At 41.9% G+C, this 16,829-nt stretch overlaps 1 protein-coding gene and 1 non-coding gene across 2 annotated transcripts in view; one reads left to right on the top strand and one right to left on the bottom strand.

Annotated features, from left to right (window-relative positions):
• Positions 1 to 5,736: 5,736 nt before the first annotated feature.
• On the bottom strand, positions 5,737 to 5,843 carry LOC136381597 (U6 spliceosomal RNA). Its single transcript, XR_010747090.1, has one exon. It is a non-coding gene; the product is annotated as a U6 spliceosomal RNA (small nuclear RNA).
• Positions 5,844 to 8,561: 2,718 nt separating this feature from the next.
• PPA1 (inorganic pyrophosphatase 1) overlaps positions 8,562 to 16,829 on the top strand; it is a 57,094-nt gene continuing 48,826 nt past the window's right edge. The window contains exons 1-2 of the mRNA XM_066349064.1: positions 8,562 to 8,784; positions 11,365 to 11,423. Coding sequence (XP_066205161.1) covers positions 8,721 to 8,784; positions 11,365 to 11,423 — 123 coding nt within the window. The 5' untranslated portion in view covers positions 8,562 to 8,720. The remainder of the gene's footprint in view (positions 8,785 to 11,364; positions 11,424 to 16,829) is intronic.

The raw sequence follows: 16,829 nt of genomic DNA, 5'->3' as shown, positions 1-16,829 counted from the left end.
CTGAGTTCCTGTTAAAATCCAGGCACAGGCCTAAGAGTTTTGTTATTTATTTCTCACAACAGATCATAAACTCCATGAGGACAGGGGCTATGTCTGTTTCACTCAGTTTTGTGGACTCAGATCTAGGACGTTGCCTGGTACATAAGAGGTACTCAGTAAATGGATGAAATAATGAAATAAACAGGTATTTATTATTATTCCCATCTTATAGATGGAAAACCAATGCTCCAAGAAGTTAAGTAACTTATTGAAGGTCATATAATTAGGAGGTGCTGAAGCTGGGATTAAAATCTCAGTTCATCTGACAAGGAAGCCAGGTTTTTGCCTCTCCCCCAAACTGCTATGGATTCTCTTTCCTATATTTGGGAAACTGAGGTTCAGAATAAAAGAAAGAGGCTGGATGGAGGTCCCCTTTAATCCTAAAAATAAAACCAGCTGACCACAGGCTCCAGACTGCTGGTTTGGCCACCAGACCATATTTCCATCATATTCAGTGGCTTCCAAAGGTTTGAGGTGGAAAGAATACCCAAAGTGTAAGTAAAAGGTGTGAATTTAGTTTGACCCAACACTGTACCAAGCCTTCAAGGCAGCAAGGGGCTGAAAGAGAGCCTTTCCATTCTTCTGCATGCGGTCACTGAGGGGCGAAAGCCGCCCAGCTGGCCGAGCTGTGTTCTCTTGCTAGCTGCAGTGCCCAGACCTTTGAATCCCGTCACCAACAAATGCTGCTGTTGTCATGTGCAAGCATGACATGTGGGTGGAAAAACCCACACTTAGTGATTTGGGCAAATTAGTTTGTCACATAGCCAGTGGAGGTGTTAAATCACTCTCTGTTTGAGAAGTAATCGCTCCCCACCTCACTCTGTCTCCTGCTCTGCAGGGAGGTGAGAACAGCCAAAGCCAAGCTGTTCCAGTGGCCGAGCCTCCTACGTTTATGTGTTTTGACCATCTCCAAGGAAGAGCATTTTGCATAGTGTATTTTGTTCTCAGAGTGTCACCTGAGGGTGCCACCTCTAATGATCATAATCATCCCCCTTTATTCTCCTCCAGTCCATGTCTTTGCTATAAATTATGGAAAATAAACTCATTATGAAAGAACTTGGTGTTTACTTTTTATTTTTGTCACATTAGTAACTTTCCCCCTTTTGTATCTTCACTCTGAATAAAAAGTTTCCAGGCAAAACAGACATCCTCCCCCAAAAAAGGTATACAATAGGCTGTTACCAACGACATAACTGCAGTATTCCCATTTTACAGATGGGAAACTGAGTTGCGGAGAAGTCAAGGCATTTTCTTGACATCCCCAAAGCTCCTAAGTGGTGAAATCAAAACAAAATTTTAGGGTGCAGTGCAGTGCTTTTGACACTAAACCGAATTACCTAGTTAATTAGTGATCCCCTTTTAAAATGTGACAGATTAGACAAAACTTAATTATGGCATGTATTTGCTCAACAAACTTGATGTCTGTTGAGTCAGAACATGAGGGACCTCCCCACAGTGCAGTGAGCAGAGTTAGAAAAGAGAAAAATCATAACATGCACTAATACTTTTCTGAGGGAGTACTGGGTTGGCCAAATGAGCAGTGGAACAACAGCCCGCGTGATGTCAGAAAAGGGTTCTCATGAAAACTTGAAATAATTTTGTTTTAAAGGCTGAGCTAGAGACAACCAGGTAAAGAGGATAGTTTGAAGCAGATAGGTGATGCACTCGGATCTTTCTCATTAAAGCTCACTCTGGCAGCAGACAGAGAATGACTTGCAGGGAGACGGAACTGGAGACCAGGGAAGCAGGAGCTATTTGTGCGAATCCAGGTGAGAAATCTCAGGATTGGCTGAGATGAAGAAGAGGCACAAGTTTAAGAGATATTTGAGAGATCCATGCAGTATTACTTGTTAACTGGTAGGTTGTGGGAGGGTGGGTCATCATCTAGGATGCTTTTAGTTGCCATTAATAGAAATATGACTCAAATCAGCTTAAACAAAACGAATATATCAGTTCAAAGACTAGTAAGTGCAAACGATTGGTTGATCCAGTGGCTCAAAAATGTCATCAAGGACCCAGGTTGTCTTTAACCCTCTGCTCTGCCATCTACAATGCAGCTATCAAGAGATAGAGAACGAGAGAGAGAGAGAGAGAACGAGAGAGAAAGAAAGTGAAAGAGAATATCTCTTTTTATGACTTTCTCCTAAGAGAACAAAGTTAGTTCTCAGAAGGAGTCAGCAAAATTGGGTGAGGTATCCACTTCTGAATCAAACTCTGTGGCTAAGGAAATATGTTTTGAATCCTATGTTTTTCAATGGGATTCCAGAACAGTTAAAGGGGCTAGATTTCAAAGGTTGATTAGGCCAATCAAGATCCCAGGAACTAGAGTCCATCTCCAATCAAATTAATCTGGAGGAGAGCGTGAAGGCTGTTGGGAAGTTGTGTCAATTAGAATGTTTTTCAGCTGCAAGGAACAAGAATACTCTGAATCAAACTGGTTTAAACACAACAACAACAATGCCATGTGAGATAATAATCTCACATACTTTTCCACTTGGCATCTTCATCATAGGTTTATCTCTATTACCTATAGGCTACCTCTCCTCAGGTTGTAAGACAGCTGGTGTTGGCAAATGCCCTGAAAGTATCCAACAAAGTAGAACATGGCCTCTTCCACTGTACGTCTCATAGCAGCAAGAGAACCTTTCCCAGAAGCTTCTATCACACCTCCCCTTACTTAACCAGAGTCAGAACTGTATCACATACCCACAACCAAACTTGGCAAAGGGAACAAAACCACTATGATTAACTTAGATTGATCAGACCCTCCCCTGGGGCCGAGATGGCACCCAATTCCCTGAAGCACATGGCCATGCAGGTGTAGGTCGGTGCATCTGAAAAACAAGAGAGTCCCATTGGGAAGGAGAAAGGGAGTGTAAACAGGTGTTATACAGGCTACTGCAGAGGTTAACCAGGAGGAGCCTAGGGGAACTTCCAGGTTGACTGACTGGGTAGTTGTGGCACCGTTAACTGAGATAGAGGACTCAAAGGGGGAAAGGCTGAGCTCATTTTCTGACTTGGTGAATATGAGATGCCAGCCAAGCAGATAAATCCAGAAGGTAGCTGCATATAAGGATTGACGACTGTTTCTTCTTAAGCCCCCTCTTCCCCTGGTTTCCAACACACCACGGTGCCACTTTGTCTACCTCCATGGCAATCCTTCTCAGAGGCCTTTGTGGGTGCTTCCTCTGACATCCTTCCCTGGATTATTGGGATTCCTCAGGGTTCTGTTCTAGGCCCTCTGCTTTTAAAAATTATTAGTATATTTTTTCTCCCATGACTTAAATTGTCCAAATCAATGACTTCAGCCAACCTTCATTTCTCTTCTGAGTTCCAGGCCTCCTATCTAACCACACACTGGGCATCTCTATTTGGAGTTTAGTCTTTCCCTACCCCCATAATCTCTATAAAATTTTCTCCATTATTTGATCACTTGGAAGGCAAATAATGTAGCAAGTAGCTTGTGATTTTAAGCAAAAAGTTTTAGAAACAGATTATTACTAGTGTGCCTTGGTTGCTTTTAGCTGCATTTGACAGGATTATATAAGAAACAGACTAGCTTGGAAAAGAACTGGGCCCTGGCCGGTTGGCTCAGTGGTAGAGCATCAGCTTGGCATGCAAGAATCCCAGGTTCGATTCCCGGCTAGGGCACACAGGAGAAGCGCCCATCTGCTTCTCCACCCCTCCCCCTCTCCTTCCTTTCTGTCTCTCTCTTCCCCTCCCACAGCCGAAGCTCCATTGGAGCAAAGATGGCCCGGGCGCTGAGGATGGCTCTGTGGCCTCTGCCTCAGGCGCTAGAATGGCTCTGGATGCAACAGAGCGATGCCCCAGAGGGGCAGAGCATCGCCCCCTGGTGGGCATGCCGGGTGGATCCCGGTTGGGCGCATGCGAGAGTCTGTCTGACTGTCTCCCCGTTTCCAGCTTCTGGGGAGGGGGGGGGAAGAAAAGAACTGGCTCTCTTGTAAGCAGGGATGAATGGGAAAAGAGAATCAGAAGTTCCAGGAATGACAGGGTCGAAAGATGCAACTGTTGTTCATCTCCAACCAATAAAGGACAGAAATTGAGAAATGTTTTGAGTAATAAGGCTGATTACATAAGGCTCCTTTTAAAACAGCCTGGGGACAGAGACCAGATCAAGGGCATGAACAGTGGCTTCCAGTATGTTGTTTGTTGGATTAAATGGTTCAGGGAAAATAGACTAAGAACATGCTATCCACTGGAGGATTGCTTTATAAGTTCAAGTTACCTTAGCAATTATACCTAGACAGGGGCATGTCTTGAAAGAATTGTATGTGTGGTGACTAGCACATGGAGCTGACTACAATCAGATAAGTAAAACATTTTCCAAGTTTTAAAGAGAGTTGTATAGCCTAGGTATACCAGCTGGAGTTAAAAAATCATACTGCTAGAGAACAACTTTTGGGCTCCCAGAATTCTGTGGACAAAAAAGAGCTGAAGGGTCAGCTCCCAAGGAGTATATATTTTCCAGATGTGGCCAAGAAGGATAATGGGGGAAAAAAGGACCTTCCAGAGAGTAAAGCCAAGAACTATGAAGAACAATAATAGGGAGTTATTCCCAGAGAGCTGAACTGAAACTCAATCAAATAATGCTTTTTACACCCAACAGGATTTTGAAATTCTAAGAATGTCCCCATTATTTTTATGAATGAGAGGGTTTATTTCAGTGTTTATTCGGTCGCTTGTTCAACCAATTCATATTAGGTATTGATGTGGGGGGGGGCAATAGATAACATTTGTTTCTCTTTAAGTTCATAAGTATCTGGATCAAGAGGAGCTATATTTTGACATAATGTAGATACTATCGTGAGAAATGGAACTTTGACTCTGATGTCATGGTTGGTTGAGAGTTTTGGGTATCACTTTCTGTAGGGAGAGTGAGTGTAGTTTTCATTCCAAAAGGGGATAAATGAATAATTATGAACAAGAAAGTAGACTGATAAAAGAGTCATAATTTTTTTCACGGTCCATCCCAACCAAACTAATGTATATCAGTAAGTGACAAACCATCAACCAGTTGTTGTAGCCCAAAACCTAGAATTCATCCTCATATCCATCTCCCAAATCTTGTACTTTGTGCAACCAATGGTCAATTTCATAAATTCTGTCTTGAATATAGCTCTGGACTCAATCTTCTCTTTTCCCACCCAAATCCAGCACCACCATCATCTTTCACCTGGGTCATTGCAGCAGCCCTTATTTTCCCTGCCTCTAGTATTGCTAAACCTCAATCCAGGCTCCAAGCTGCTAACAGAGTCATTTTTTCCCCCCTGAAGTTAGAAGCTGGGAGGCAGAGAGATAGACTCCCACATGTGCCTGACCGGGATCTACCCAGCCTGCCCACTAGGGGGCGATGCTCTGCCCATCTAGGCCGTTGCTCCATTGCATTCAAGTGCCTGAGGCGGAAGCCATGGAGCCATCCTCAGCACCTGGGCCAACTTTGCTCCAATGGAGCCTTGGCTGCAGGAGGGGAAGAGAGAGACAGAGAGGAAGGAGAGGGAGAGGGGTGGAGAAGCAGATGGGCGCTTCTCCTGTGTGCCCTGGCCGGGAATTGAACCCGGGACTTCCACACGCCAGGCCGACGCTCTACCACAGAGCCAACCGGCCTGGGCCGGAGTCAGTTTTTAAAGCAATTCTGATCATGTCTCATTCCTGCTTAAAATCCTTTTTTTTTTTTTCTTAAGTAGGGAACGCTTCACAAATTTGCGTGTCATCCTTGCACAGGGGCCATGCTAATCTTCTCTGTATCATTCCAATTTTAGTATATGTGCTGCCGAAGCGAGCACCTGCTTAAAATCCTTTTTAAGTTTCCCATTGCTCTTAGGAAAAAGTTCAAACCCTATATGAGACCTCCCAAGGCCCTCTACTATTTAACCCTGTCCACATCTCTGATTTTATCTCTTAATAATAATTCATTTCTGGCTTCTATTTTCTCTACTTTGCCTTTTTAACCCCTTCTCATTCTTCATGTCACAGATTAGGGTCACTTCCTTAAAGAATTCTCTAGTCCCATAGTGCAAGTCCTGTACTTCCTCTGTTACTCTACTTATCTACATTGATTGTAATTATTTGTTGAAATCTGTCTTCCCTTTAGATTATAAATTCTGTGAAGGCCGGGACCATGTCTTTCTAAGTGCTAGATCCTTATCACCCAGTGCAGAACATGGCTACAATAAGGGTTAAATAAAACTTAGTTTTTAAAAGTTTTCGTGTTATAGGACCTATTGATTGTAGTTGACACCAAATATATACATGAGATAACTTAGGTAGAGTATATCTAGAAAGAGAGAACATGCGAAGTAAGAAAGACAATGATGATTAAGATGAAGAGAATGCTAAGGAGGCGAATAATTAATGAGTGGCCAGAGAAATAAGAGGAATGTCAGAAGAGAATGCAATCACAGGTCAAAGTGGAGAGAGCATCAGGAAATTGGAAATATCCAATAGAGTCAACCACAGCAAGAGGACAGGAAAGGTGCCATTGGATTTGGTTACAGTACAAGAAAGATAATGTTGAGTACATCCTTTGTCAAACTAATATACTTAAGAAGATATTTCCGGCCTGACCTGTGGTGGCGCAGTGGATAAAGCGTCAACCTGAAAATGCTGAGGTTGCCGGTATGAAACCCTGGGCTTGCCTGGTCAAGACACATATGGGAGTTGGTGCTTCCAGCTCCTCCCCCCCTTCTCTCTCTCTGTCTCTCCTCTCTCTCTCTCTCTCTCTCTCTCTCTCTTTCTCTCTCCCTCTCCTCTCTAAAATGAGTAAATAAAAAAAATAAAAATAAATTGTAAAAAAAAAACCCCAAGATATTTCCTCCCTCCTCTTCATTAATCCCTCTATCCATTGGGCCAACAAAGATTCACTGAACATTTACTCTAGGCCAGGTACTGTGCTAAGCTCCAGGGAGACATGGGGAGAACAAGGTCCACTTGGACCTGTGGTGTTCACCACCCTTGCCTGCAAGGGAAAGTTACAAAGCACTGACTCATGGCCCAGTAAATCCAGGGTGTATCATTGGCTTTGGTACTGATTGGCTCTCTGAACACATTCAATGATACAAAAGTGTGCAAGTCCAGAGGTCAGCAAGACTTTACTATCTTGCTCTGAGCTGGCAGGAAGTAAAAGGGAAAGTATGTGTGGCACACTATTGCATCATTTTTGTCTGTTTTTAAATCAGTCACAGATGAGAATTTGGGTTTTATAAGAACCTTATTTTCATTTGCTATAATGTTGAAAACAGGGAGTTCAATTTAAAAAAATCTCAAAAAAATCTCTGAAGTTGATCTTGTCTAGCCCTGTTTTCTAGCTATTGTTAAAACAGTGTGGTTGTACTATACAAAGGTCAGTGAGTCATGGCCTTCTAAAAATTAGTCGAAGTCTGGATAGAGACAAGGGAGGGACACTGTCTAGCTAATTAGAATTATCTTACTAGGTTTTCACTTAATAAAGGGAGCATCTCATTTTATATAATGGACTTTATTTTATAAAAACAAAGTTTAAATCATAATGTCTTAAAGGCATATTATGATAAACCCAGGCCATCAAAAATTTTAAATAAAACTAGGCATTCTTTGAAATGTGACTAATCATTTCTTAATTTATAATTAGGATTTTGAAAAATACATATTTTTAACATATAGAATTGGGTATGTGATACAAATATCTGCCCACAACCTTAATCAGACTTTAGCTTTTGGGGTCTGGCCTGATAAATTGGAACAGAAATAGAAAAAACAAGCTCCAAAGAGCTCCTGCCTGAAAGAAATGTCCTCAGAGGACTCGGAGTTCAAGCCTGGACTTTTCCAATGCTCCCATCTAAAGTCTCTGAGGACCTGGGGTGGGTTGGGCAAGGACTGGGGGCGGAGGTTAGATTGAATCCTCCTCCACTGGAGAGGGTAGGAATAGCAAGTTATACTTCCTGAGTGCCAGGCTCTTCCTCTAACTCCTGACGTTAATCATCCCAACAACCCATGAAATAGTTACTATGACTATCTCCACTTCCCAGGTGAGAAACTGAGTCAGAAAGGTTAACAGCAATTTGCCCAATGTCATACACTTAAAAAGTGGTGAAACTGGTACTTAGCTGGTAGCCATCACAAGTGTCTGTAATAAGCCTTTGCTTTGCTTAAACGGATTATAAAAATGCAAATGCACGCTATTATGACGGCAGACAGGGCCTGTCTGGTAGAGCAGCGGGTAATAAACTACTTTGAGATAAGGGAAGGGTGTGTGAGAATCAAAGGTGAATTCCCAGTGTGAGAGGTCGCGGCCAATTCCTCGCTAGTCCGAACTGAGAACTTGAGCTTTTACCCGGCTCTGTCACAGCCCTAAAGCTCACAGGCCAAAGAATAGAGCCAAACCCGTCGTCAGCCACGCGGCCAGCTGGGTAGCCAGGGGGCAGGTCTGCGGAGGTGGAGCCGAGGGGGCGGGGCTGGGATTAACGGACGCGCGGCCCGGGGGGAGTGCGCCTGCGCATGAGGTGGGCGGGGCAGAGGTGGAGCAGACATGTGAACACAAGCGGCGTTAAAGGCAGCTCGGGGAGCAGCTCCCTAGTCCAGTTCTAGCAGTGCGCAGGCGCGGAGCTTTCTCCTTGTCAGTCGGCGCCGCGTGCGGGCTGCTTGCTCTGTGGTGGCGGCGGCGGCGGCAGGTCATCTCCGGCACTATGAGCGGCTTCAGCAGCGAGGAGCGCGGCGCGCCCTTCACCCTCGAGTACCGAGTCTTCCTCAGTGAGTGTCGGCGGCCCTGCGGCCCCTCTCCGCCCGCCAGTCCATTCATTCCCGGGCCTCGCCTCGCGTCCCACCAGGGCGCCTGCGGCCCGCACTCGGCCTCTTGTTCCCGGCGCGAGATGGGCTCCTCCGGCTGGTCCCGGGGGTCTGTGCTAAATGGGTTATTCAGTTTCACGCATCCCGCCCGCGGGCGGAACGGCATGGGCTCGGTTAGACCCGAACTTGAGGCAGGCTAGTTGTGCAGGTGCTCGGCTCGGGCAGTGTGTGATGGGAGAAGGAAATCTCTCAGTCACCCTAGAAAGGTGCCTAGAGGTAAACTAATCCTCTTAAGAGGATTGCTTAATTTGGAGGAAAAGGATGGGGCGGGGGAGACTCCCTAAGACCTTAATTCCTTCACTGTAGCTTAGACTTTGGGCACCAAAATCTGGAAGGCTTAAATGCAGCCCTTATTGTACAGATGGGGAAGGTGAGGCTCGGATCAGGAGTGGTTAGTAGAGGATCGGACCCGCTCGTCCCTAGGGGTCGGGTCCCCGCGGTAAGGGCGGTGTGTGCGGCGGGGAGGAGTGTCCGGCTAGCGCTCCTGCCTCTTTGGCGCGTGTTTGCCCCAAAGCACACTGATGCTGGGAACTGGCTTTATGAAACAGAAAGCTAATTCCCTTCAAGTCAAACAGGTGACGTCAGTCTGGCAAGCACAGTAAGAAAGTGCCGAGTTTTTACCGTTGTGCCAGGAGTGGGCGTCTAGGGGGTACCTACCCAAGTCCCCACTTAGCGCAGAGGAGGCGGCAGGCTGGCGGCGCTCCGCTCTCCTTGGCGCACCACCTTTTTGCCTTGTACGTGGAGGAAAGCTACCTCGTGTTTATCTTTACGCTCTGCCACTCCTTCCCGAACTAACTACTAGGAATAGGTTATTGGAGATAATAGTGGCGTTCGAAAATGTGTCACCAAAGGCGTTTCTATTTTAACTTTTTTACAGTTTTATTTGGAAGGAAATGAGCAGGTGCACTGAATTCTGTGTTATCTACTATGTGAAGGGCAGACAAGACTGGGTTTAGAGGGGACAAATGGCAATACTGAAAGAATGAATAAAACTCCTGTAAAAAGTAGTACGGAGTGGGAGGAAAAGTAGGTGAGATTCAAGTTTACACATCTAGCTGAACATTAGATTACCATGTACCTAGGAGGGCTGAGGCTCCTGTTTTGTTTATTTCTGGAAATAGCTTCAGTAAGGGCAGTACGGGAACTTTTGACAAATAAGTCACTGAACAATTTTTTCCTGAGTTAGTGCTGGCACAAGAGTTTCTCTATAGGAGGGATTTAGAGGGGTGACTCGTTTTAAGGGTGGGGTACTATGGGTTGGATAATATTCAAGCTATATTTGGAGAGCAAATATATTGGTAGCGAATATTTGCTAGTCGTGGAAGACCAAAGCCATTTCTCGACTTTGGCACTGGCTAAAGTAACTTTTTATTTGATGGAACACTCTGGAATTTAAGAAATACCAATAATTTTTAAAAAGTGTTTATTTTATTGACTTGAGAGAGACAAGAACATGGATCTGTTCTTTTATATACTGTGACCGGGGATCAAACCAGAACCTCTGTGCTTCTGGATGATGCTCTAATCTAACCAACGGAGGTATCTGGCAAGGGCAAGAAATACCAATAATTAGATTCAGCTATATATATAATTTTAAGTATTTTTTAAGTCATACATTTCTCAGATTTCTTCCTTAATAGAAGATTTTTTTTTTTAACCTCTGAAGTTACATTTGCTAGTCTTTTAAAATTGAGAATGAGTTGGACCGCAAAGTTAGTTGACTTGATGGGACTGGGAATCGTCTTTGCTAAATTTTTCCTATTCCACTTTGGTTTCTAAACCTGAAGGGATGCAATGTGGATTGACCCTTAGGTTTCTTGAAGAATAATAAGGACGTTTTTAGGTGACTTTTTGCGTATAGTAGTGAAGTCTCTAGAATATAGAAATTTCCTGTAACAGTGTTGTTGCAATTTGATTATCCTAAAGAAAAATCATAATCTAAGATGGCTCTGTCCTCCTGGAACATCATTTAAGGCAACATGGTGCCCCCCTTCTTTTTGAGTTCAGATATTTCATTAGTTTTGTGAACTGTTAACTGATGTAAGATCAACCCAAAACAATTTGATCACCTTTGTATACTAGACATTGTTAGGCTTTGGGGATACAAAGGTATATAGGCAGTCCTGCCCTCATTATGAAAGTTAGTACCTCTTTGATGCCTAAGGAATGCGTAGGGTGAAAACTTAACCCAATCTTGAAGGAGGGACAGGAAAGGTGAAGTATACAACCAATTTTTTGTGTGTGGGAATAAAATCTTGGTATAAAAACGTGTACATGACCATTCTGGTGAGTGCTGTTGATAATGGGAGAGGCTATGCATGTGTGGGAGCAGTGAGCGTGTGGGAAATCTCTGCACCCTCTCAATTTTATTGTAAACCTAAAACCGCTCTTAAAAAATTAAGTATTTTTTTAAAATATACTTCATATATCTGGAAATATAATTAACCAAAAAAAAGTAATAGCTTTTTCTAATTTATTTTGCAGAAAATGAAAAAGGACAATATATATCTCCATTTCATGATATTCCAATTTATGCAAATAAGGTAAAGTATTCTTATCTTTTGAACCCAGTTTCTTTGCTGAGATCAGTTAGTTCCACTTGTGGATTTTTTTGACATCTTAACAAATGCTTGAAATGCCTCGTTGTGCTGTGAGTTAAAGGGGCATTGATTAAATAAGAAGCCAGTCTTACAAATAAGTAAGTCAGTCAGTCTTAAATCCAGATTATTCAGTTAAGGAAGTAAATATAAATTGGGAAAGGAGTAGAGAAATAGAAGCAAATGTTTTAGAGCTGCCTCAGTTAACAAGAAATTGCCTCGGTCTTTTCTGTATGTGTATTTAGAACTAAAATCTTAGTATTTAATTAGTGGTTTTAAAATTAACCAAGTAGCCAGTGCAAAATTTGGGCTGTGGAATATTTACTAAAACTAAACAGTAAAAATAAACTGGATTATTCAGTGAACACAGAAAAATTCAGTACTTTTAATGGACTGGTAGAGTTAAAATCTACAAATAGTGTTAATAGTGTTAATAAAGGCAAGTCCACAGACTTCTAAAAGGAGATGTCTGTTCCTGTATGTACCAGTGAGCCAAAGAAATCTAACTTTAGCACAAACTGCTAGGTTTATCACAAAATGGTAAGAATCTTTACTTTCCTAGGGGAAAAAGTTTATAACTACATATTCCAAAATATTCATAATCCATAGGAAGTAGAATTAATTGCTAGGGACTCTTTGTTTTTACTTTGTTTTGCCTTTTTATATTTTCTAACCTTTGAATAAAAGAGCATGCATTATTTGTACAAATTAACTAGTTATTTAAAAAGAAGAAAACAAAGCTTTTTTAGCCTCCTTCCCAAAAGGAGAACTTTATATTGTCTTTAGGAGCAACACAAGGACAAATGTTTGATTCTTTTTCTCTACCTTAAAACTTTTTTTTCCATTTATTCAGGAAGCTTGATTCACAGTGAGTACAAACCTTTTTGATTGTAAAAGCTGCATAGGTTATTGATCTTTTTCTAATGCACATCTGGAATTTGATCCTTGTATATGCTGTCTTATATTTTTCTGTGCTTGACTATTGGAGAGAAATAGACAAATTCATTTTACTTCTACCAGGAAGTTTGCTGCTTTTATATTGACACTTGGACATTAGCAGAAAATCCAACCTGTGTATTGCTTCTGTGGGGCCTACCTGAGCTGGGCTCCCAATGGAGGCAGTGGAGCAAACAGCCCCAGGCCAATTGTGTGCCACAGTTACAGGAGGGACCTCTAATTGACATGTGTTCTCCTGTGTGGTTGTTTTTTTTTGTTTTGTTTTGTTTTGTTTTTACAGAGACAGAGAGAGGGATAGAAAGGGACAGACAGGAACAGAGAGATGAGAGGCATCAATCATCAGTTTTTCATTGTGACACCTTAGTTGTTCATTGGTTGCTTTCTCATATGTGCCTTGACTGTGGGGCTACAGCAGACCGAGCCAGCGACCTTGGGTCCAAGCTGGTGAGCTTTGCTCAAACCAGATGAGCACATGCTCAAGCTGGCAACCTCGGAGTCTCGAACCTGGGTCCTCCACATCCCAGTCCGATGCTCTATCCACTGCGCCACCGCCTGATCAGGCTGTGGGATTCTTAAAGTTGTATTTACTCAGAAAAATCTTTGTTACACCTGATTTCCTGGTAGTTGATATGAACTGCAGGATCATTCCTGCTTCTTGAATTGGCATCATTATGTTGGCTTGAACGTTTGTTGTAAAATTAGTATTATAGCAAAGTACTTCACAGTAACATCTTAGACCATTTTGAGTAATGAAGAGGTATACAGTGATGATCCCAAGTTTATTGATGGTACCTTGGCATACAGATGTACTAAGGAAGGAAAACATTTTCTGGAAATATAGCTGTTATTTGTGTGTATGTTCGTGTCTTGGTCCATTTGGGCTGCTATAACAAAATACCATAGATTTGGTAGCTTATAAACAGCAGAAATTTATTGCTCACAGTTCTGGAGGCTGGAAATCTGAGGCCTGGAAATCAGGGCACCAGCACAGTCAGGAGAGGGCCCTCTTCTGGTTAGACTTCTCGGTGTATCCTCACATGGCAGAAGGGTCTAGGAGGTTCTGTAGAGCCTCTTTTCTAAGGCACTAATCCACTCAGGAGGATTCTACTCTTATGTCATACCCACTTCCTAAAGGTCTTACCTAATATACCATTATCTTTGAGGATTAGGATTTTGACATATGAATTTGGGGGGGGACACAAACATTCAGATCATAGCAATAAGTGATTAGACAATATTCTAGCCAAGAACCAGAATGATCATTGCTATTGCGGTACCTGATCTTATTGCTGCTTCAAGTTACCTCAGAATAGAAAACTGAAACTACTTGGTGTCGTGTAAAACACCTTCACTCATAAAAAGAAAAAAAATTATTCTGTGACTCCTAGAAGTCTCATACGGGATTAGTTGTGTCTGTAATCTGGAATTACTCAAATGAAGACTGCTTTTGTTCCACCCAAAGCTGACTCAAAGGCACAAGCTCTTGCAACAGCTTTAGTTCACTAGTGGGACAGACCTCAGTGAACTTGAGCATTTCAGATTCCTGTCTGAGAAGCAGGAAAGTGTTCTTTTGTTTAGTTTTTAAGGAAGTTCATTGTGTACAAAACAAGTCAGAGTGTGGTGCACAGAAATTATTTTGGATTATAGCCTAAATCGAAGGTCAGAATGATTCAATTGGTTATAGAAGAGTGTGGTTTTTAAAATATTACAATATAGTTAATTTATATACATTATTTAGTGTGTGTGGCAATAAACCTTATCCCTCATATGATCATCCATTTACTTAGTCAGCTCTTCTGAGGAAAAATGCCCAAAGGCTTATCCTACTCCAAATCAGGACTTTTCAATGTGGAGAACATTTGATTTGGTATTTAGGCCATTAGGTAATCAATCCAGCCAATTCTGGGAATCCTTGTAACTCGGATACTTTGCTTGAATTATTTCCAAATCATTAAGAAGGCAAAGGCAAGGACTCACTGGCCTTTTTTTTTTTTTTTTTTTTTTAAAGATTATAATGTCCTTTACTCCAGGTCCATTTGGAAATTGAATATCAGAGCACCTGTAGCTCAAGAGTATATTCTTGGCCCTGCCGGTTGGCTCAGCGGTAGAGCGTCGGCCTGGCGTGCAAGGGGTCCCAGGTTCGATTCCCGGCCAGGGCACACAGGAGAAGCGCCCATCTGCTTCTCCACCCCTCCCCCTCTCCTTCCTCTCTGTCTCTCTCTTCCCCTCCCGCAGCTAGGCTCCATTAGAGCAAAGATGGCCCGGGCGCTGGGGATGGCTCCTTGGCCTCTGCCCCAGGCGCTAGAGTGGCTCTGGTTGTGGCAGAGCAACGCTCCGGAGGGTAGAGCATTGCCCCCTGGTGGGCAGAGTGTAGCCCCCTGGTGGGCGAGCCGGGTGGATCCCGGTCGGGCGCATGCGGGAGTCTGTCTGACTGTCTCTCCCCGTTTCCAGCTTCGGAAAAATACAAAAAAAAAAAAAAAAAAAAAAAAGAAAAAAGAGTATATTCTCCATAAAACTTTTAAGATACCAGAAATTTTAAAAATCTAAAGCATAGCATACACAGTATGAAACATTGGGTAAATTAAAGCTTTATCTAAATATGAATGTGTTCAAATATTATGATTTGATGTTTAGTTTTAGAATTTTGGTATTCTATCCCATCTTAAACTTTGATGTTAAATACTAGTTCTAACAATATGGGCTTCTATTTGTTTTTCAGATGACTGTTTGGAGCATGTATAAATATGGAATTATGTTTCTTTTCTCTCCTAAAAAAAGTCAAGCTTCTCATCAGATAGCTTGATGCTTGAGAACTGTAACAGAGTATTTTTTGCAGTGTGTATTGTTCTTGACTTTTTAAAGGTACTATCTCACCGTACCCCAGACTCCTAAAACTACTGAAGTAGATGCTTTTTAGATAATTTCACTTTTTTACAGGGTTTGCTTTTTTTTAAATTTTCTATTTCTTTTTATAGACAGTTCCATAAATTGAAGTTTTAAAAATATCACAGAACTAATATAAACACTGTTTGTCTTCCCCAACTTATTTACATAGAATGGTTGGGTTTTCTGGGTTGTTCTGTTTTATCTTTTAGTTTTGCATTTTTCAAAGCAAAGTTAGAACTAGAAACATGGATGAAAGTTGATAACAAGTAAACTTAATTGACATGTCACAACTAAAAATAAGTTTTTATATTTTTCCCTTGATGAACTTTATTTTTTTTAATTGAGTTTATTGAGGTGATGCTAGTTGACATACACGTTCCAGGAGTCTCTCAGATGAGCTTTAAGATGACTGAAATTTGAAAACCATTATTTTAACTGTAAACTCTGTAGTTTATCAACTTTATAAAAAAAAATTAAATTGTGATGATTAAATATGCATAGAATGTGCTTATAGCAAAATCAGTACACAATAACCAAACAAATAAAAATAGAACGATTATGTTAACCATAATGACTGGTTATTCTTAAGTCTTTGAGAGCTTTCTCTACTTAATGGAGTAAAGATCACTGAACTAGGAGTAAGAAATCTTGATTTTAGTCCTGGTTTTATCACTCACTGGTTTTGTGATATTGAGCAAGTTACTTTACCTCTGAGCACTATTGGTCTTAGTGTAGAAGTTTGTTACAGTCTACACTGACAGCTCATGATTCTGTATATTTAACTGACTGATGAAATCTCACTAAAGATTATTACTTAAAAAGTCAAATGATGTTGTTAATATTTATTTATATTTGGGAGAGATAGGGGGAGAGAGAGAGAGAGAGAGAGACTGGAACATCAAGCTGCTCCTGTGTGTGCCCCAACTGGGGAATTGAACTGCATCCTCCATGTTCCGTGCTGACACTCCAACCAACCCAGCTATCTGGCCAGGGCTTAGTTTTTATTGATTTTTAGAAAGACAGAGAGAGGAAGGGTGAGAGAGGGAGGGGGAAAGGAAGCATTTGTTGTTCCACTTACTCGTGCATTTTTGGGTTGCTTCCCCTGACCAGGGGTCGAACCCATAACCTACTTGTGTCGGCATGACAATATTAACTGAGCTAACCGACCAGGGTCATAATATTTATGGAATGATTCCTCTACCTTACACACTGTGTTAACGCCCTCAAGTGGGCAATCTCATTTAACCATCATGTCATTCTCTGAGCTAGGTTCTTTTATTAAACCCATTATCTGGGCTCACCAGCTAGAACTCCTAAGCAGTGGTCAAGCATTCTGGCCCAGACCTGTGGTCTTAACCACTGCTACACTGCTTCCCATGAGGCATGTATGTGGGGTGGATTTTAGTTGGTGCCTTTTTGTATTTTCCACATTTTCTATAGTAAATATCTTTTTGATAATGCAGGAAGGACTTCTTTAAGTTTGTTTTGTTTTAGCTTAGAATTCAAAGG

This window comes from Saccopteryx leptura, chromosome 9 (assembly GCF_036850995.1).
Source record: "Saccopteryx leptura isolate mSacLep1 chromosome 9, mSacLep1_pri_phased_curated, whole genome shotgun sequence".
Taxonomy (NCBI): domain Eukaryota; kingdom Metazoa; phylum Chordata; class Mammalia; order Chiroptera; family Emballonuridae; genus Saccopteryx; species Saccopteryx leptura.
This window is presented reverse-complemented; position numbering and strand designations above follow the sequence as displayed.